The sequence below is a fragment of the Tachyglossus aculeatus genome, chromosome 2, assembly GCF_015852505.1.
Source record: "Tachyglossus aculeatus isolate mTacAcu1 chromosome 2, mTacAcu1.pri, whole genome shotgun sequence".
Classification (NCBI taxonomy): Eukaryota; Metazoa; Chordata; class Mammalia; order Monotremata; family Tachyglossidae; genus Tachyglossus; species Tachyglossus aculeatus.
The window spans coordinates 27,353,312-27,376,569 of NC_052067.1; the positions used below are offsets into that span (position 1 = coordinate 27,353,312).

At 43.7% G+C, this 23,258-nt stretch overlaps 1 protein-coding gene across 2 annotated transcripts in view; it reads right to left on the reverse strand.

The window, feature by feature from the left end:
• The window catches only part of RARB (retinoic acid receptor beta), a 512,522-nt gene that overhangs the window by 103,219 nt on the left and 386,045 nt on the right, over positions 1-23,258 (reverse strand). For both annotated transcript variants that reach the window (XM_038767604.1, XM_038767612.1), the window contains one exon: positions 15,571-15,719. In XM_038767604.1, the coding sequence (XP_038623532.1) occupies positions 15,571-15,719 (149 nt within the window). The remainder of the gene's footprint in view (positions 1-15,570; positions 15,720-23,258) is intronic.

Sequence of the window (23,258 nt, forward strand, 5' to 3'; positions counted from 1 at the left end):
AAGGTTTTTCCCACCCCAGACCAAGAGCAGAGGCAGTAACTCTAGGGGCTGAACTGGATAGGTGATTTCTTAAATTATGAATTGGGACTGCAATGGACGAGTGGTGAACTTTTTGGGCCCGGAAGACAGCTGTAGCTAGCTCGCCTCATCCTGGGAGCTAGATGGAAGAGTGGAGAAGGGACCAGAAATGGAACCATCTAAATGATGATGATGGCATTCGTTAAGCGCTTACTATGTGCAAAGCACTGTTCTAAGCGCTGGGGGAGGTTACAAGGTGATCAAGTTGTCCCACAGGGGGCTCACAGTTTTAGTCCCCATTTCACAGATGAGGTAACTGAGGCACAGAGAAGTGAAGTGACTTGCCCAAAGTCACACAGCTGACATTTGGCAGAGCCGGGATTTGAACCCATGATCTCTGACTCCTAAATGGCAGCTGCCCCTCCAGCTCATCCTTATCCTCACTCTCACATATTCCCCTCAGTAGGTCATGGACCTCCTCAACCCCTGGCAGAGCCAGGCCATCTGTTACAGCCAGGTCCTCTCAACCCAACTCTAAAACTTCAGTAGGATCTCTGTTTCACTCCTGCCGTGCTTTGGGGCACATGGCAGGAGCTTTCTTGCCCTTCACCTGGCTGTGGAGCGGTGCTTGGTTCTCAGTTCTCTCATCCCTTTAGGCTTCAGTGTATAGCAGGGGCTTGCCCTCCACACCTCTCCAGATATAGGGGAAGGGGAATATGCTCTGTGCAAAGGATGGTTTTGGTTCAGGGACCAAAATTTCTCTTGGGCCCCACCCTCTCACCCCCACCCCAGCAGGCTTTCTACCACTTCAAACCAGGGCAGTTCCACAAACCCACCTTACGTTTTGGAGCAAAAGAACAGACTTTGCAGACCGGCTAAAAGGCCTTGGGCCTTGAACAGGCCGAAGTCTGACTCCTGGTTGGTCCCACTCCCACAGACCATTTCACTGAAGTCTGTGTATGTTTCTGGCTCTATCCTCTCTGTCTCAGTCTCAGTCTTTTACCTTTTTTCCCTCATCTCTCAGTCTCTCTGCTTTTTTGAGACTTTTAGGACTCCCTTTCCTTCCACTTAGGCAGAAAAGGAAGCACCTCTGTTCCCAGGTTCTTATTTTATCCCCAAACTGCCCTCTGGACTGCACATTTTCACCCTTTCCCAGCTCCATTCCAGTTCTATTTACCAGATTTCCAATTCTTGAAGCTGGGCTCCTCAACGTAAGCTGCATTCTATGTCCTGCTTCAGGTGCATCAGAGGCTTTTCTTACAATAACTCCAACTTGGGGCAGACCTTTGATGGTTATCAAATGTAATGAAGCTACTAAAGAATATTTTCAATAGCATGGTCAGCCTCAGTACTTACAAAAACTGGACTCTGAGAGACACATGATATCATTTGCTTCATTCATGCCAGGACCCAACATAACGTGACAAGTCTTATGGATGTCATTTATGCAGATTCCAGGAAACATATACTTTTTTAATAGCACTTGTTACACATTGGGGTAGATATAAGACAATCAGATTGAACACAGTCCCTGTCTCTCATGAGGCTTACAGTCTTAAACCCCATTTTACAGATACGGTAACTGAGGCACAGAGAAGCTAAGTGACTTGCTCAAGGTCACACAGCAGACAAGGGGTAGAGACGGGATTAAACCCAGGACCTAAAGGTGAGAAAGGAGCACATGAAGAAAGATTGAGGAAGGGGAAAGGCAACAGTGTAAGGGGAAAAACAATGGGCTATGAAATGCTAAATGCTAATTATTATGGCATTCAGTAAATGCTTACTATGTGCTAAATGCCAGGATAAATTCAAAATTATGAGATCAGACAAGTTCCTGTCCCTCATGGGGCCTCCATCCACTTTATCCTCATTTTACAGATGAGGAAACTGAGGTGTAGAGAAGATGAGATAGTTCCCAAGGTGAACAAGCAGACCGGTGGCAGAGCTGGGACCAGAACCTAGGTTTCCTGACTCCCATGGGGTTCCATGCGCCTTCCACTAAGCCACGCTGAAGGTGATGGTTGTGAAGTAGGGTGTGAAAAATCAGAAAAGATGTGCTCAAAGAATGACTAACAGTGGAAGACCCCTACAAGTTTCAGAGTCACAGAGATACTAATTCAGTGCTTTGCACATAGTAAGCACTTAATAAACGCCATCATTATTACTATTCAATGATTTCTCAAGGTAATCCACATTAGAAAAATGCTTTACTGAAGAATTAATTTATAATGGATGGGAGCAAGTTTGTGGGAATAATTTTATTGCACATTACTCATCTTGCCCCTTCTAAACCCATTTCTCCTCCAACTAAAAATAATATTAATGTGGCCTAGTGGCAAGGCCACAGGTCTGAGTCAGAGAAGCCGGGTTCTAATCCTTGCTCTGCCAACTGCCTGCTGTGTGACCTTGGGTAACTCATTTAACTTCTGCGCCTTGATTTCCTCATCTGTAAAACAGGGATTAAATACCTGATCTCCTTTCCTCCTAAACTGTAAGCCCCATAGGGAATAGGGACTGTATCTGACCTGATTATCTTGTACCTACCGAAGTATGTAGTACAGTACTTGGCACATAGTAAGTCCTGAACAAATCCCACAATTATTTTTGTCGTTATTATCTGTTATATCTCTCCCCATTTGAGTCATTCCCCTGCATAATCATGTATGCTGAAATGATGGCAAGCTAACATTTAGGTATGCAAGAGTTAAGAGCAAAAGGCCAAAATGAAACCTGGAATGCTGACTGAATCATGAGTCGTTCACAATTTACAGCCAACGAAAACAGCCTCTCTCCTAAATAAGCAGATCTCTACCATTCCATTTCATTGTGTGTGTTTACCAAGACCTAAACTACTTCCGCCTACTATTCTTGACAGACTTGGTTTCATTTTACAGATTTCAAATATGAAAACCATATGTTCAGTATATTCAATTAATGGTTTGCTTTCACGTAACTTTTATGTGCGATTGAATAAGAAAATTAAATTTACAACCCTAGAAAATAAATTTGAAGTTCACAATTCAAGTAGAGAGTCTAGTTTCAAGGTAAAAAATGAAAAATCTATTTTACAGCCTACTAAAAATGGTCTTCTTTTAGATAATAACCTTCCTAAAGAGTACAAATGGTTCCCATCCGTAGCTTTCTGGGAGTCACTTTTAAGGCAATATCTTTCCTCATTTCCTTCCTGCCCTGTGTGTGGCATATTGCACTTCAAAAATTCAAGGTAGAATGAAAGCTCTGGGGCTTTTTCCCAGTACAACACTGAAATCACTGGAAGAAATGTATGCACATTTCAAATCTTATTTTTTCCTGGCCTGTGAGACGAAATTAAGAATTCGTCTCAAGTCTTGGCAGGAAGAAATCCCCCTGATGTCACTGGATGTTCAACGCATGGATCAAAAACAGCAAAACTGCCCCCAAAAGAGTAAATAACTTTCTCAACGCAAAGCACACTGGTAACATAGGAACTGGAGCTTATGACATTAGAACCCATATTTTGTGAAAAATAAAAATTCGCTCAAAGGAGCCTGGAATCAATACAATAACCATCATGTCATCAGAAGCCTCCGAGGAGAGAGGACAGTGGTCTGAACTGCACTTCACTTGGCTAGGGCATCGATGGTCAGTGCATTTCATTAATGGCCAGCCTAGCCCACTTTTAGTGCAAGCATATGATTTACTTATTTTTCTCCCCCAGCTATTCGGATTAAGCATAGTCTGTGGATTTGGGAGGTTTGATCTTCCTTCGTTACTCATGCACCGATCCCACCAATGCTGGCGGTTGAAATGGGATGGAGAATCACCAAAGGAGGTTTACATATTTGGGTCAGTTGAGAATAGGAGTTCTCTGCTACTTTGTTAATATACTTTACTTGGACGTACACAAAAAAACACCAGAGAAGGGCTAATCCTGGTCGTTGACTCCAATTTTAATCCAGGAAGGCCAGTTACAAATCAGATAATAAACTCACGGCAATGTCACGAGACAATCACCCATCTCACCAGGTGGCCTAAGGAATGATGCTGCCCAGAAAGTCCGCTCACATGAATCTCACCTTCGACCCAACTCCACTGAGGGGGCCCTGAATGACCCTCAAGAATTGTGGCCCCCCAGTGCTGAAATAAAAGTCATCTTTACGGGAATGTGGGAGGCAATGGCGAGCGTGCTTTTTGTGGGGTTTGGACGAGGAGAAGGGGGTGGGACAGGACAGGACCAGCAGTCACCAAAATTGGCACTGGGCCTCAAGATGGAGGAAATGAGAGAGGCGGAGGGACTGTGGCTGCTGCCACCAGGGATCAAAGGTGAGGGGTTGAGGCAGGGAAGAAGGCAGGTAACTGCAGCTCCAGCCCCCTCCCCTGCCGGATGGTTCACCGCTCCTGCTTCCCTCCATGCAGAACAGCCACTCCGGTTCACTACCAGCCCCGTGACCATCTCAGCATCAATCCCTTCCTGCTCTCCCCACAGCCCCAGACACAAGACAGATGAGGGGCCACCTGACCGCCATATGATCTACCAAGGTGGCCGCAATAGGAAAAGGGAAGTCCACAGAGTTGGCTTACATTTCACGAAAGACCCGAGCTCTCTGGTCTGCCTGTTTCTGCTGTAAAAAGAATGGAAAAATGGAAGTTCTCAATAACAGTATATCATTATGGATCGCCAGGACTGCATGCAGGAAAAACTGGCTTAAACAGGCTTTGTCCACAGCTTTGTTTTTTTAATGGTATTTGAAAGCACTATGTTCCAGGCACTGTATTAAGGGCTGGGGTAGATATAAGCTAATCAGGTGGACACAGGCCATGTCCCACATGGGGCTCGTAGTCTTAATCCCTATTTTACAGATGAGGTCACTGAGGCACAGAGAAGGTAAGTGACTTGCCCAAGGTCGAACAGCAGACAAACTGCAGAGCCAAAATTAGAACCCAGGGCCTCTGACTCTCAGGTCTGTGCTCTTTCCTGCAGGCCACACTGCTTCTCTGTTTTAAATGAGTCACAACATCTTCCCAGTCTTACCATAATCCCCTCAGAATTGACTCAACCCTCTTATCTGTTATTTTACTCATTACTGTTCTACTTATCCACTTGGATTTATTATTTATAGCTATCCTCACCTTCTTACAGCCACTGTATATTTAAACTGCATTTTGAAATCATGCCTTTGACTTCTGGATCTTTCTCCAGGTCCTGGTACAGTGTTCTTCACAGTGATTCCTCAATAAATACCTTCTCAAAACAAAATAGCTTACAAAAAAAAAGCACCCAACTCAAGATGCATAAAGCCAAACTCCTTGTCTTCCCACCCAAATTGTTTCCTCCACCTAACTTTGCCATCACAGGTGACAAAACATCATCCTCCCCGGGTCTCATGCCTATAACACTGGCATTATCCTTGAGTCCACTCTCTCCTTCAACCCCCATATTTACCTGTTGCCAAATCCCGTCAGGGTTTCTTCCACAGAATTTCCAGGATCTGCAGTTCCTCTCCATCCAGATGGCCACCACTCTAGGCCAGGCACGTAGCATATCTCGGCTTGATTACTGTATCAGCCTTCTCACTGATCTCCCTTTCGCCAGTTTTTCCCCTCTCCAGTCTGTATTTCATTCTCCTGCCCAAATCAGTTTTCTAAACTTTCATTCTGCAGAACATCTCTCCTCTCTGCTGAAACTTTCAATGCTATCTATTCCTCTTCAAATCAAAGAGGAATTTCTGACAATTGATTTCAAAGCCTTCAGTCAGTTCGCTGCCTTCTACTTATCCTCTCTCTTCACCCTCTACAGCCCAGCTCAGACTCTTGGTTCCTCTCAAGCTGACCTATGCACTCAGTGTGCCATGTTCTTGATTTTCCCCACCAATGACCTATTGCTCACGCTCTCCCCCTTCATATTCAACAGACCACACCTCTCCCCACCTTCTAAGCCATTTGAAATTACACTTCTTCTAGGAGCTACTATAAATCTCCCAACTTCCACATCAGCAATTTCACATTGGCACTCTCATGCCACCTAACTTAAATCCTCGCCACCTCCTATAAATCTTAAATATATACCTTATACATTCTAGTACTTCCTTCTAACTGTATTTTATTTTAATATCTGTCTCCCATTAGGTTTTAAAACTTCTTGAGGCAGGGATCATATCATTTCACTCTACTGTACTTTAAGTATTCAGTATAGTGTTCTGCTCACAGTAGGTTCTCAATAAAACATTTGATTATGTTCTAATTTAATGAATACCTTGCCTCGTATCACCTCAAGAATTGGTACTTTGTGTTTTAGAAACCATGAATTTCTTAAAGGATCTTTAAGCATAAGGAGAAGTTACCCCTGGGGCACTAAATGTACCAAATATGTCATAGTCACACACAGGACTTCCCATTTACCCCAAACGGGCTAACACCTCTCATTTGTCTGAACTGAACTGGAATTAAACGCATATCTGCTTGTGGCAGTTTTCGAAATCGTTTGTTTGCTGAAACATGTCCACACACAAAGAGCCTCATGGAAATGTGATCCAAAACAAAACTGCATTTCCCTGGGGAGAGGTCATGAGATTATTGCTTGATTTGACTAGAACTAATGACAATTTCCATGATTTGGGGGAATTTCCATTACCCTGAGTGAATGTTGTACATTGTTTTTAGTCTGTCAGACTCGCTGATATTTAGGGAGAAATAATCAGCTTGACCATTCTGGTTATCTGCTTTTATAAATACAATATGTTCTCCTTTCCACTGACACAATTCAAATGGTTTCTATAGTTCATTATTTTAATGCACATAGAAAATCAGAAAGAATATTTTCCATGATCTAGTGTAGACTTCTGCCAATTCATGAGAATGTTTTTAGGGCATAAAAAGCCTCCACAGAGATGAGACAGCCTAGAGGGAATCAATGGAAAGGTGGGTTGTCCTTTGTTTTTTCCCCAAACATTGTAGTTGAAATACCATATTTACTTGCATAATTGTCCCCTTTTCTAGTGTACAATTTTTGTTACTTTCATATAGGGGTGGGGCAATTATGTGGGTCACATAGCTAGCTCTCTTCCTCCCTTCAAGGCCCTACTGAGAGCTCACCTCCTCCAGGAGGCCTTCCCAGACTGAGCCCCTTCCTTCCTCTCCCCCTCGTCCCCCTCTCCATCCCCTCCATCTTACCTCCTTCCCTTCCCCACAGCACCTGTATATATGTATATATGTTTGTACATATTTATTACTCTATTTATTTTACTTGTAAATATCTATTCTATTTATTTTATTTTGTTAGGATGTTTGGTTTTGTTCTCTGTCTCCCCCTTTTAGACTGTGAGCCCACTGTTGGGTAGGGACTGTCTCTATATGTTGCCAATTTGTACTTCCCAAGTGCTTAGCACAGTGCTCTGCACACAGTAAGCGCTCAATAAATACGATTGATGATGATGATGATGATGTAGCAACAAGGGGAGGAGAAAAAAAGAAAAAATAAGAGGACAGAAGAGGAGGAAAAGGGGGTGCTAGAAGAGGACAGTAAAAGGGGCACCAGAGACTAAACCTCTTATTGTATTGCATGTCCCTAAATGCTGACCACAATAGGTGCTCCCTGCTGCATTGTCAACAAATAGTCCTCCTTTCCTGCCATTTCCAAAGGGAGAGCTGCAGGGGAGCATGATGTGTGGGGAAATGTGAGCTGCAGGGGAGCATGAGCCGCAAGGGAGTGTGAACGACAGTGGCTCAATCACGGGCAGCTACTACAAACAATACGCAGCAGCAGCGAGAGGGCCGCAGCACCGATCAGGGAACCAGCACAACAACTCTACCTTGGGAGAGTCCACTACATCACAGAATTACTGAATTTATAAAACTCCAGAGATCACAATGCTTCCTGCATAGATTAGGTACAATTAAAAGCAATTATGTGACACAAAAACTGGGGCAGGGCAATTACATGTTGGAGGTAATTACGTGGATATACCAGAAGTTTACTTTCTGAATTTACCAACCCTCATTATAAATGAAGCGTCAAACAAAATGCTAGGAAAAGGGAGGGGGCCCATCTTAAAACAGCCAGGCTGCCCAGAAAGAGAAAACTAATGAGCTCAATTTCCTGAATTTTGCCCTCTTACATTTTGGGTCCAATCACTAGGGGGATGACATGCTGGCAGACAGACATCTTCAGTAAATTTTCAAGTTAAGTGGCAAGTGCTAAAAAACAAAACTTTCTTTTGTATGTTTTTGGCATCTACCCTGTCCTTCCTTTTGCGATGAACCAAAACAAAACAAAAATAACCCAGGCAGCTTTGCTCACCACAGAGCCTGTGCCAGGCATCTATACACAGCACTGAAAGCAGAAAAATGTCGCCTTTTCAATGTGTACAACAAGGAATGGGGCTCTAACAGACTGTACGGCGCGGGGATCTTTTTTCTGTTTGCCCTCACCATGCTGGTACGGGGCAGTTGAGAGCAGCCTGAAGATTTTCTCTACTCTCTTCCCCCTTTGCCCACCTACTCCTCCCTTCTCCCCAGCTCTGCCTCATTGAGGACTACTGTCCAGGGTGGGGCAGGATACCGCAATAGAAGGTCGAGGCAAGTCGAACTTAGAAAATAGAAAGTGGCTTGGTGCTCTGAAGTTCATGGTAAATACTAGGGAAATCCTCAACTATCATAAAAGAAAGGCCTACAAAGAAAATTTGGTCATGGTGCAATATCCCAGTTCTGCCAAAGGTCTGCTGTGTGACCTTAGGCAAGTCTCTTCAGTTCTCTGTGCCTGGGTTACCTCATCTGTAAAATGGAGATTAAGACCTTGATCCTCATGTGGGACAGGGACTTTGTCCACCCTGATTACCTCGTAGTCATTCATTCATTTAATTGTATTTACTGAGCGCTTACTATGTGCACAGCACTATACTAAGTGCTTGGGAAAATGCAATACAATAATAAACAGTGACATTCCCTGCCTTACAGAGGGGGAACCCCAGTGCTTAGAATAGTGCTTAGTACATAGTAAGTGTTTAATATGTCAATTATTATTGTTGTTATTATTTGATGTTACTGAGTTTTGAGGAGTTAATCTGATGGCTTGATGAAATGGACAGGGTTCTCCATGGCAACTGAGCTTTCTCCATCGCATGAAGTGCTCAGATTGCATTAAAGAAACGCAGTTTTAAGACTTTCCCATGCTCCGAAGGTGGAAACAGCTAGATGCTCCCTCTCCAAATGTGGCACTGTCCAAACAAATCACTGCCTCATTGATGCAAAAAAACCACACAAAAAACTGCCCATGTGATTAGGCAAATATCAATCAATCAACTGTATTTATTGAGCACTTACTTTGTGCATAGTGCTGAACTAAGTGCTTAAGAGGGTATGACACGGTTAGTAGACATGATCCCTGTCCTTAAGGAGCTTACAGTGTAACAGGGGAGACAGACATTTAAATACATTACAGATTAAGGAAGCAACCGAGTGTATAGATTTAGGAAACCCATGCTGCCTTTGGCACCTCATAGGGCTGCCCTATGGGACAAGGCCATGCTGATTGATTCTAAGGAAGTAGCAAGGACTTCCATGCCTTCCGCCATTGCAGTTGCCTCCACCCCACAACAGTACTTTTTTTTTTTAAATGGTATTGGCTAAGTGCTTACTATGAGCCAGGCACTATACTAAGTACTGGGGTAAATACAAGCAAATCATGTTGGACACAGCCATGTCCCACACCGGTCTCCCAATTTTAGTCCCCATTTTACAGATGAGGAAACTGAGGCACACAGAAGCTAGGTGACTTGCCCAAGGTCCCACAGCAGACAAGTGGCGGAGCCGGAATAAGAACCCAGGTCCTTCATTCATTCAATTGTATTTTTTGAGCATTTATTTTGAGCAGGGCCCTGTACTAAGCGCTTGGGAAAGTACAATAGAACAATAAACAGTGATATTGCCTGCCCAAAACAGGTCTTCTGGCTCCCAGGCCGGGGCTATATCATCTAATTTATGCTGCTTCTCCATGCATTCCCCTTAGGCCACCATCTCTCCTGACGCAACTATGACTCAAGGAAGCTGGATGAAGTTGCTCTCTCCCCAGGCTGCTCTAGTCTAGTTTTCCCTATGGGTAAAGTTGATTGACTCATCAAAGATTTATCTGAAAACTACTAGATCATTGGCATACACCTCCTCATATCTGACAGACAATTATATTCTCCGTCCCATTCAAAACCTTACTGAAGGGACATCTCCTCCAATAGGCCTTCTGGGCAAAGTCTTCTTTTCCTTTTATTCGACTCCCTTCTGCATCGCCCTGACTTTCTCCCTTTATTCATCCCTCCCCCTGCCCTGTCGCCCCATAGCACTTATGTACATATCTTTAATTTATTTATTCATATTACTGTCTGTCTCCCATTCTAGACTATAAGCTCACTATGGGCAGGGAATGTGTCTATGTTGTTATATTGTACCCTCCCAAGCGCTTAATACAGTGCTCTGCACACAGAAAGCGCTCAATAAATACTATTGGCTGATTTTCAGCTCCTTATGAACAGGGATAATGGGTAACAACTTGATTATACTGTACTTTCCCAAGCACTATGCATACAGTAAGTGCTCAATTAATACCCCCAATTAATTGATTACCAAGAAACTATCTCCTTCCCCAATACATGGACAGATTCAAATATAATATAAGCACCTTTTTAAAAGCCTTATCTTCTACTTCCATGGGCTTTCAGAGCCTCCGAGATTATTCAATTGTTTATTAACTCAGTTAGCATTACTATGGCCAAACTTCTCCAAAATATGATAAACTCTCAAAAGAGAACCCAGTACAACTGTTTCCAAGTTGAAGTGGTCTCATCCAAAACATATCAAACCATTCTGTTCACTCTAACTTCAAAAACATAGTTTTTAATGACTTTGGTTGAACAGAATTGCCAAACGCATCTGTAGTATTTAACAGAGGTTCTAAAATTAACTGCAGGCATCCATTTTAAAGATAGTGAAACTTTTTGTAACCAAATGCTCTACTTCTTGCCAGGAAAAGGCTGAACAGCCGAACAATGTCACAGTGATGGGAGTCTCCCTTAATTAAGGGGAAAGGAAAAATAAACAGAAAGAGAAAGAGAAAAGGATAAAACAATCCCTGGGGCCTGACAAAGCTGGAGAAACTTAAACCACTGAAGGGCACTTGAAGAAAGCTACAAAAATGACTGAAAAAAATCTCCAAATCCATATTTACATTACAGCCACTAACTCTAGGGCCATTCTCAATGTATCTATCACTGAGCTGTACTTTCCAAGCGCTGAGTACAGTGCTCTGCACACAGTAAGCGCTCAATAAATACGCTGGAATGGAATGAATGAATAACAGTATCATGATCGGAATTGGCAGCACTTACTGTGTCTACTACGCATTGTGGAGAGTTACAGGGGCAGAAAAAGACACAGTTTCTACCTTCAAGAAATTCAATAACTTTGGTATTCATTAAGTACTTACTATGTGCCAAGGACTGCACTAAGCACGGGGATAGATGCAGTCTGAGAAGGTCAGATAGGGTCCCTTCCCCAAATGGGGCTCACAATCTAAGGTGGAGAAAGAACAAGTATTTAATCCCCATTTTACAGATGAGGAAGCTGAGGCACAGAGACGCTAAGTGACTCCTGAACGGAGCAGTATGGCTTAGTGAAAAGGTCACAGCTCCACGAGGCTGAAGCCTGGATTTTAATACCGGTTCTGCCTCTGCCTGCTGTGTGAATCTGGGCAAATCAACTAATTTATCTGTGCCACACTTTCCTCATCTGTAAAATGGGGATTAAATACCTTTTCTCCCACTTTGGATGGTGAGCCCCATGTAGGAGGAGGACTGGGTCGGTCTGATTATCTAGTATCTACCCTAGTGCTTAGTAGAGTAACACTTTAAAATATATCACAATTATCATTATTATTAGAGATCCTCAATACCCAGGACCAGGAGTTATAACCAGCAAGTCCTACCCTAGCCTAACCACTCCTATGCTCTCAAATCCTTCCATAGACTTGCTCGCTATGCCATGCCCGCTCTGGATTCAGAAAGGACTGGCATGCTATCCTGTCAGGCAGAAGGCACAGACAGCAGCAGCATCACATGGCTTCTGCACTGCCCACTTGTTGGAGTGCCCAAGCCCATGGCAAAGATGCTGCATCCCCTATGCCCTGCTGCAGTACCCTCCAAGAAGTCCTGCTAAACAAGATAAACCATGACAGCCCTCCTTGTAACCCTTAAAATCTCAGAAAATTGCACCTACAGGGGCAGACTGTTTCCTCCAGGGCAGTGAAAAATCAATCAGTCGCACTTACTGAATGTTTACTGTATGCACAGAACTGTACTAAGCACATTAAAGAGTACAATATAACAAAGTTGGAGGTCATGTTCCCTGCCCATTGCTGAAATTTACTTTCAAAGCGGTTAGTACTGTGCTCTGCACACAGTAGGCGCTCAATAAATATGACAATGAATGAATGTCCACGACGAACTTACAGTCTAGGAGAGCTTAAAAACTGAACCGCTAGCCACAGTGTATTGTACTCTCTTAATACTGTCCTGGTTTTCTTGGTTGCTGGCTGTTTTGATTATTACTATCCTTCTTTGTTGGTCCACAATCACCTTCCTCTCACTTTTTTTTAGACTGTGAACCCAGTGAGGACCAGGGACAGTGCCAGTATCAATCATTCATTCATTCAATCGCATTTATTGAGCGCTTACTGTGTGCAGGGCACTGTACTAAGCGCTTGGGAAGTACAAGTTGGCAACATACAGAGACGGTCCCTACCCAACAAAAGGCTCACAGTATAGAAGAGGGAGACAGATGACAAAACAAAACATGTAGACAGGTGTCTAGTCATCAGAATAAATAGAAATGAAGCTAGATGCACATCATTAACAAAATAAATAGAATAGTAACCATGCACAAGTAAAATAGAGTAATAAATCTGTACAAACATATATACAGGTGCTGTGGGGAAGGGAAGGAGGTAGGGTGAGGGGGATGGGGAGGAGGAGAGGAAAATGCGGGCTCAGTCTGGGAAGGCCTCCTGGAGGAGGTGTGCTCTCAGTAGGGCTTTGAAGGGAGGAAGAGAGCTAACTTGGCAGATGTGCGGAGGGAGGGCATTCAGTCCAGGCCAGGGGGAGGACGTGGGCCGGGAGTCGATGGCGGGACAGGCGAGAATGAGGCACAATGAGGAGGTTAGCGGCAGAGAAGTGGAGTGTGCAGGCTGAGCTGTAGAAGGAGAGAAGGGAGGTGAGGTAAGAGCGGGTGAGGTGATGAAGAGCCTTGAAGCCGAGAGTGAGGACTTTTTGCTTGATGCGTAGGTTGACTGGTAGCCACTGGAGATTTTTGAGGAGGGGAGTAACATGCCCAGACTGTTTCTGCACAAAGATGATCCGGGCACCAGTGTGAAGTATAGACTGAAATGGGGAGAGACAGGAGAATGGGAGAGCAGAGAGAAGGCTGATGCAATAATCCAGTCGGGATAGGATGAGAGATTGAACCAGCAGGGTAGCGGTTTGGATGGAGAGGAAAGGGTGGATCTTGGTGATGTTGCGGAGGTGAGACCGGCAGGTTTTGGTGACGGATTGGATGTGAGGGGTGAACGAGAAAGCAGAGTCGAGGATGACACCAAGGTGGCGGGCTTGTGAGACAGGAAGGATGGTAGTGCCGTCTAAAGTAACGGGAAAGTCAGGGATAGGGCAGGGTTTGGGAAGGAAGATAAGGAGTTCAGTCAAGGACATACTGAGTTTTAGATGGCAGGCAGACATCCAGATGGAGATGTCCTCAAGGCAGGAGGAGACCCGAGCCTGAAGGGAGGGAGAGAGAGCAGGGGCAGAGATGTAGATTTGGGTGTCATCAGCGTAGAGATGACAGTTGAAGCCGTGGGAGCAAATGAGTTCACCAAGGGAGTGAGTGTAGATAGAGAACAGAAGCGGACCAAGAACTGACCCTTGAGGAACCCCTACAGTAAGAGGATGGGAGGGGAAGGAGGAGCCCGCAAAGGAGACTGAGAATGAAAGGCCGGAGAGATAAGAGGAAAACCAGGAGAGGATGGAGTCTGTGAAGCCAAGGTTGGATAGCGTGTTAAGGAGAAGTGGGGGCGGAGGGGGTCCACGGTGTCAAAGGCAGCTGAGTGGTCGAGGAGGATTAGGATAGAGTAGGAGCTGTTGGATTTGGCAAGAAGGAGGTCACTGGTGACCTTTGAGAGGGCAGTTTCGGTGGAGTGTAGGGGAAGGCTTATTCTTCCCAACCATAAATCCAGGTAAGAACTCAATTATATCCCCTTGTGCATTTACCTAGCAGTGGGAAAATGTCTCTCCCCTGGGCTAATTAGGCTTGGGAATGGTTATACCCTTGGAGTGGACTGGCACCCTCAAATTTCCAATGCTTCTGCTAAGAATGAAGGAGTAGCCCCAGCACTACTCTGCAAGTTGCTCCTCCAAGAGCTGTGCCGTAGGGGAGCTCTGAAGGTTGTGAGTGAAGGGGAGAAGGTGGGAGGGGGCCATCCAGAGGGCCCAATGGTGGGCTCGCTCTCTCTGAACCACTTGGAGTCAATTAAGGAGATGGTGTCTCCATCTTGGTGGCAGTCCCTAAACTACACATACTCCAGAGGAACAGTGAAGTGTTTAAAGGTAAACTGAGCCACGCAACAGCAATATAAAGTACATTAACACAATCCAGCAATGTCCTTCAGTAACTTTTCCCACTTGCGAATCAAAGTACACTACAGCTGCATTGCCCCTGAGAGAGTCAAGCACATTCTTGGAAGAATCCGGGCGTAAAAAGGTCTTGGGTAGTATCAGTCTGACTCAATTACAAAATCAATTTTGATTGTGCTGGATTCACCTTTCCTGAATGATCATTCTTTCTATCTTTTAACTGTGCCTTCACTCAATAAGGACTTCGGAACTAGAGAAAACGGTTATCAAACTTGGTTCAAAATCACAGTATAGAGAGGGATACATACTTTCTGGCACATGTTCAGCCTCCAGTGGTCTGAGGCTTGGAATTCCAAATCCAGGGTCCTGAATTTATGACCCACATACAGTAGCGAGTCCCCACAGGCTAGAAATCAAACCGTAATTCAAAGTTCACGAAGCTGAGACAGTCAGGGGATAAATCCTAATCTCACCCCAAAATCCCCTCAAGTTAATCACGTTAACTACCAGTTTCATTTTTAAAGAATAGAACAACCCAGACCATAGATGACATGCTCATGTAGGAACAGACCTGGGAGGATGGAGAAACAGGAATTGGTGATGTTCAGAAATTCCTAACCTTCCTGGAAAAAAGTAACGTGGGAGAGGCAGCTAGTGCTTCATAAATCTGGGCCCCAAGATGTCATTCCCAAAAGTTTTCTTAAATGATTAAAGGGAGAAAGTGAAATTCTTCATAATTAACAATCATCCCCCAGAGATCAATGGTCCATTAAGTCAGAGGTAACATATGTGTGTCAGAATGTCCCGTTCGGGGAAATGGATGTTCTTCAGAGCAAGCCAGGTTTGTGCAGTCCGTTTGTGGAATGTAAGAAAGTTAGAGAGAGGACTAGGCGGAAAAATTCTGGGTACTCACCTTGCATCCTTCACAAGCACTGACTCCATAGTGATATCCGGATGACTTGTCCTGGCAGACGAAACACGGCTTATAAACACGAGGTGGAGGAAGTGGAGAAGGGGGGCTTGGAACCAGTTCCTCAGAACTGGTACTCTGGGTTTCGATGGCTGCAAATGAAAGACAAAAAGATCATCATTTAAGTGTGTCTCACCTCAGATTTTTAAACACTGTCCTGCTTTTGCTCTGTGGATCTAACTTAGGCAGTATGGGCTAGGCTAATGAGCAGGTTACAGTTAACTGACCAACAGTTACTGAGAAGCAGTGTGGCCTAGTGAATAGAGTATGGGAGTCAGAAGGACCTGGGTTCTAATCCAGGTTTCCTCCATTTATCTATGTGGCCTTGGGCAAGTCACTTCATTCCCCTTTGTCTCAGTTACCTCATCTGCAAAATGAGGATTGAGACTATGAGAGTCACGTGGGACACGGACTGTGCCCTACCTGGCACATAGTAAGTCCTTAAAGAATACCATTAAAAAAAATAAGTCAATACTCACACAACTGGACCTGAACCTAGTTGGTTTTTTTTCAACCTTAATTTCTACCTAATAATAACAATAATAATGGCATTTATTAAGTGCTTACTATGTGCAAAGCACTGTTCTAAGCACTGGGGAGGTTATAATGTGATCAGGTTGTCCCACAGGGTGAGCACAATCTTAATCCCCATCTTACAGATGAGGTAACCGAGGCACAGGGAAGTTGAGTGACTTGCCCAAAGTCACACAGCTGACAGCTGACAACTGGCAGAGCCGGGATATGAATCCATGACCTCTGACTCTTTCCACTGAGCCACGCTGCTTCTCTGAATAGGGGTGCCTGTGCTGAACACTGTAATATTTTAAAAGTAATGTTCCTATTTAAAAGTCTATTTTGATCCTGCATCTGTACAGGGCACAGAAAATGGTAAGCACCTGCTCTCTACATAGGGGTGATGGCACCATTTACGTGTGCATCTATATCTGTTCTTGGCACTTATGACAACATGCACATTCCAATGTATATCCAATTATTTTTGTGATTTGTTTAGATATTTCATTCTGGCATATTTGTTTGATTCCATATCTGATGCTTGTTCTCATATTTCTCTGAAAATATTCATTCAATCATATTTATAAGTGCTTACTGTGAGCAGAGCACTGCACAAAGCGCTTGGAAAAGTACAATGCAACAATAAAGGGTGACAATCGCTGTCCACAACAAGGTCACAGTCTGGGGGGTGGGGGCAGACATCAGTACAAATAAACAGACATCTATATGTGTCAGCTTTCCCCCAGGAGATTGTAAGCTCTATGTAGACAAGGTGTATGTCTTCTGCTTCTGTTGAACTTTGCAAATGCCACCCAAAACTTTGACCCAAACTTCACCCTAAAGTGGGCCAGGGTGAAACAGCCAAAGGTAGGGGAATACCGGCTGTGGCCCTGCCATCATTTAAGACCTTACTCTCTGAGCAGAGAACCACCTAAGGCAGCTCACATAGTGGACAAAACCAACAGGAATTCTGAAAAATGACTTTCTAATGTGAGCAGTAAAACTTCAAGACAACTCGTGTTGGGGGGGGAGGGTGTTTTTAATGGAAGCTGTTAAACACTTACTATGTGTTGAGCCCTGTTATAATTGCTGGGGTAGATACAAGTTAATCAGTCTCAAGTCCCATATGGGACTAAGTAGAAGGGAGACGAGTACTGAATCCCATTTCTGCGGCTGAGGAAACTGAGGTACAGAGAAGTTAAGTGACTTATCCAAAGTTACACAGCAGGCAAATGGCAGAGACGGAGTGAGAACCCAAGTCCTCTGGCTCCTGGGCCCACACTTTATCCACCAAGTCATGCTGCTTCCTGGCTGTACTGGAAGGTACTACTGCACAGCACTGCTACTTTTTTTCAGTCATTTGGCTGAACAGGTATCCAACTTGCCAATAAAAACCTTTGTGTTCACATAGCATACTGCTGTACCCCTACCCAACTACGACTTGATCACACACAATGGGACCTACAGGGAGTACGAATGTCACGGATGAGAGGGGGCAGTGGGGCTGCACAAACCACTAGAACTATAATCAATTCCTTCGTGCAAGTTTTCAGTCCCAACTTCTCTGGGCCTCAGATTCCTCATCTGTAAAATGGCGATTAAGTACTCATTTTTCCTTCCCATTAGACTGTGTGCCCCAAGTGAGACAGGGACTGTGTAAGATCAGATTATCTTTCATCTACCCCAGCACTTAGAACAGTACTTGGCACATACAAAGAATTTAACAAATACCAAAATGATTACTATGATCCTCTTTCTTCCCACTATCCAGTCACTGCAGTTCCATCTGGTCACACTAAAAGTCCCATCCCCAGCCAGAAGGACCAGCTCTGGTGCTTTTGGTCATCAGGGTGGTTCCCATGTTCCTTGGGCCCTGCCAGTGGGGCTCCCACTCCTGTGACTGCCTGGGTCTTGCCAGCAGAGTTGGAATGGTGGTATCCTCACGGCAGCAGGAGTGGTGATTCATGACTGCCAGGGGCAGTGCCCTGCTGGTAGGATCCAAGCAGCAGCACTGAGCCTTCTACATGAGTCTGGGGATGTGTGTTTGGTAGGCCCTGTCCCCCCACCATCCTTGTCCCCTTCTTTCTCTATCACCCGTTCATCTTCTCATTTTATCTCTTTCTCACCCTTTCCTTCTCCTTCCCTGTCTCTTTCTTCATCCATCTCTGCTACGTATCTTTGACACACATCATCTTTTCTGTCTTTCCCTCATTTTCCCCATCACATTTTAAGCTGCCCAAAGTTTGGTCCCGCCCTCGACCCCCGGCCCACGTCATCCCCTGGGGCCTGGAATGCCCCCCTCTGCCCATTCGCCAAGCTAGCTCTCTTCCTCAAGGCCCTACTGAGAGCTCACCTCCTCCAGGAGGCCTTCCCAGACTGAGCCCCTTCCTTTCTCTCCCCCTTGTCTCCCTCTCAATCCTCCCATCTTACCTCCTTCCCTTCCCCACAGCACCTGTATATATGTATATATGTTTGTACATATTTATTACTCTATTTATTTATTTATTTTACTTGTACATATCTATTCTATTTATTTTATTTTGTTAGTATGTTTGGTTTTGTTCTCTGTCTCCCCCTTTTAGACAGTGAGCCCACTGTTGGGTAGGGACTATCTCTATATGTTGCCAACTTGTACTTCCCAAGCAGTTAGTACAGTGTTCTGCACACAGTAAGTGCTCAATAAATATGACTGATTGATTGATTGAAGTGTGGTATACTTTCTTGTTTTTCTCTGTCCTCTGCTTAGGCCCATTATAATTGCTACTGCACTGCACATGGTCTTAAATGTGTTCATGTTCATATGTGTGCTCGAATGTACAAAGTAGGTAAAGGAGAACTGTTAACCTAGCTTATTTCCTAAGTGAATATTTGGGATAAACTTTCTCACAGCCATACATTGGGTTTCAAAACTGATTATATTTTCCAAAAATAATGACCTTAAATCAAATTCCAACTTTCATCGCCCTTAAACAGTGAAGACAGTTTGGCTTTTCTTTTTTTATGGTATCTGTTAAGCGCTTATTATGTGTCAAATACTGTTTTAAGTGCTGAAGTAGTTACAAGTTAATTAGGTTGGACACAGTCCCAGTCCTGCATGGGGCTCACAGTCTAGGAGGGAGAACAGGCAAAGAGAAGTTAAGTGAGTTGCACAAGGTCACACAGCAAGCATTTGGCAGAGCTGGGATTAGAACCCAGGTCTGATTCCCAGGCCTGTGCTCTTTCCACTAGGCCATGCTGCTTCTCCCTACCTACTTTCTTCCTCCAAAAACAGGGGTGGATCACCACCAAGAAATTTAAAAAGGGTGAGATTTTAAAAAATGCCTGGGGATTTATGTAGATGTGAGAAAGACAGTAACATACAACAATTGAGTAAGACTAGTGAAAATCTAGTAGAGTTTCCCCAGTGTACTCCTGGTTAGCAGGAATACATTTTCATGCCAAATAACATGCTTCAAAATCAGACGGGAACCTGGAATTCCAGTTGAACTTTGATGGCTTTTCATATAATTACAGCTTCTCTAGTACTATAAGCAAATAACTGGCTACCTTACGTCCCTTCTGTGGTCTGCAAAACTATACAATGAACGCTATAATTAAAACAAAGAAATAAGCAAGGAAAATGTGCTACAGAAAAATCAAATGTACAATTAAAGTCTAGTCTATTTTTGCCCAGGAACACCCCAGAAAAATCTGCTCAGAGCCAGACAGGCAGTAAATGTTTGAATATGAATCCTTGGGTGTGTTCATCTAAGACGTGATCGGAAAAAGCCAATTCTCCTTTACTATCTCACACAATGCACTTTAAGGACAATGGGAAACAAACTTGGAGATAAAGTCAGAACACCAAATCAGTCATGGACAGGGACACCAAAATTGGCTGCAGAGTTTACAATCACAGGAGGAATATTATCAAGGCAGGAGCAAATTCAGTCCTTACTGCCCCTTTTCATTCAGGACAACATGCTAATTTGCTGGGAGGAAAGAGGAAACATCCCCTTCAGCAAAGTTTATTAAACCTTTATTTTCCTCAATAAAGGGAAAGGGGCAAAAGAGAGAACTGATAACTACCCTATTTCTGTAGTCATTTTTGGTATTTAAGAGACACACAGAAGGCTTAGTTATTGATTTGTGCACAGACATCCTGCTTAAATCAATAATCTATTAGTCCCTTTAAATTAAAGGTAGATTCATCAAATGCCCTCGAGAGGCTTCAAACATTCTGTTCCTTATTTTTTGCTAGTACAATCAGTCCAGAGAATGATAAAAATTTAGCTCTAAACCCCTGCAGTCTCAGCAGACAATATGTTCTATATTACCTCATTCAACTCAGTCAGCCCCAAAAGCAGTTTTGAGGCTTCCCCTGGGGAAAGAGGGTTGTGTCATTCAATAAAACAACCGCCTTTCTAGCCATCTTGATGTGATTTCAGTTTGGGAAAACAGTCTTTCAGGAATCATTTGGATCTGCTTCTGCCCCTATTTATTTACTTATTTATTTATTTATGTGATGGTTCCATTCCAAACAAGAAGCAGCATCCAACAGTGATGTTCAGACTGCTAACCATATGTGCGGCGGTGCTTTGTCAGAGACTGGCCAAGACGCAGGAACTTGTGTTACTTAGAAGAGATTAGACACTTGGCTCTGATGGTAAACGCACAAAGCAGAGTCAGCAACTGAAGATGCTGAGAGAGCTGATACAGAGCTGCCTAGCTGGACATTTTCAAATGGAAATGATGAGCATTAAAAGAAGAAAGAAACCAAACGCATTCTAACTTGAAAATCACATATTTTGAAACTGTTTATCTCCATACTGTCCATAAACATGTCTCAGAAACACACATGCATGATCACAGAGTTATACTCTTCACAAAGGAGAGAAAAAAACCCCAACTACTATAATGGAGTTAATTTACTTTCAGTTGCTTCCTTCACCTCCCAAAGATGGTTTGCATAACAGCAGCACAAAACCAGTGGTTCTTTTTGTTTGCTTTTCAGTGCTACAAACAAGGGTGGAGTTCCAGCTAATGCAGTTTTTAAAGTTATGCCACAAGGTTGATTTTCCCAAAGACGACAAAAACTTTTTTCAGTGTTGTTTATGTTACTTGAAGATGTGCCACTTCAGAAACCCAGCTCACCTGAGAAAACACAACATAAATGCCCTTACGACACACCTGAGTGCTACTTAAAACACACAGAAAGCCTCAAACAATGGCAGGCTTTACAATTCCTAACATGTTTGGAATTTTTCGAAAGGTTAGATAAAGTAACAGATAACGTTTTTAAGAGAGCACGGTGAGCTTTGTCGGGGCTAATTTACTGCTCGCTAAACCATGTCGACAGATTTAGGTATTTTTCTGTGGTGGCTGATGTTCGCAGGCAGGCGACCAGGCATACTGAAATCTCTTTCATTGTACCAGAACCTTAGATTATTAAAACTGTATTTTAATGCACACTCTGGACAGCTGAGTCTTAAAAAGAAAAAGAAGTTGTAAAGCAAAAGGCATTTCCTGCATAGCCTCAGGGGAATGTGGAGCACTGAGCTCGGGGGCCCTGGTGGGAAGGAGCAATTTCAGCTAATTAGGGTGAATAGCAAAGTGTTGCATTTGGTCAAAACATTCTGTTAGCCCTCATTTTTGTTGGCAACAGAAAGAGTCGGTCTGGATTTTTAGTGTGTGTGAATTCGCTGCTGGAGCGCAAGGCACACAGCTCACATACATTAGGCAGAAAGTCAAAGGAAACGCCAAAGTTCAACTAAAGTACAAGTAATTAGAAACAGATTCTCTGCTGCTTGTGTGTGTGCATGCGTGCGCACATTTCATTGTTGAAGTTATTTATAAGCTTCCAAACATTTGAAAGAATAACTCTATCCCGTAGATCATTTCATTTTTATGTCTCGTCTGAATAAAGTCTGCTTTTAATCATCTTCCAGGAAAAGTGGCTTGTTCCCCTAGACATTTATGTCTTTTATAATCGAGCTTCAAATGGCATGTGAAACTCACTCCAAAATTAGACAAAGGGGAAAAAAAACCTGGCTTTGAAATTTTCTTGGTAAAATTAATCATTTGCTTTGTTATTATTAAGCAATTAAACAATTCTGTCATTTGAGCCAGCAATGGAGGGAGTGGAAGGGGGCAGGAAAACATTATCGTGGAGACTTGGCAACCTTGACTCAGTAACCTGCCTGTGACCCTTGCATGAGTGTGTGTCTGACCCGGTCACACGGGATTCTGGCTGAATGCTGTTGCTGGCTTATGAGAATCCTTGCTATTCTTACAATATATGCAACAGGTGCAGATCACAGGCAAGAGGGGAATGGAAACAAACGGATACCTTAGGCAAAGGCTTTGATTTTTTTTTTTTTTAAACAAAGCTGTCCAGCACACACTACTGGGAAATTCACTTGTTTTTCAGTCACTGAATCTCTCTGCTTGACCCTTACACCGAATGATGCTTTTAACACACAGCGAAGTTGGCAATGAAATATATGATCTTCTCATTACACCAGACGATTGGACCCTGTAAAACATATCATCATGTTTTATAAACTTCATTCGTGGGTTATCATCTGACTTTTTTTGGGAGGGAGGAGGGAAGAGGGCTGGGGAGAAGGATTTTTGGCCAACAAACAGGAAGCTCATTCTCCCTTCTGGTTATTGTAGCAATGGTACTCATATTGTTTGCAAAAGTCACTATTCCAAGCTCATTGTGAGCAGGGAATATGCCTACCAATCCTGCTATACTGTACTCTCCCAAGCGATTAGTACAGTGATCTACACACAGTAAGCACTCACTAAATACAACTGACTGATTCAAAACTGCACCCAAAGAGCTACACCGCTAACTGGAAAAGTGCCTTTAAGAGTTTGGAAAGGTAAGAAAACATTTTGCCCATTTGGGAAGGTAGGCCCTTACACCCAAGACTGGGCCTAGAGATTTAGTGAACGGGACAGATCTCCCAAGCTCCCTGTTTGGCACCTATGGTAGCAGCAGCAGGTCAAATGTTTCAGGAGCGAGCCTGTGAAGTCGTCTTCTCGCAGTTAAATAGTCCCCACCCAGCCCCTGGCCTCCTACTTCTGAGGATCCCAACACCAGACTTCTCCCTGATGGAAAGACTCATGGA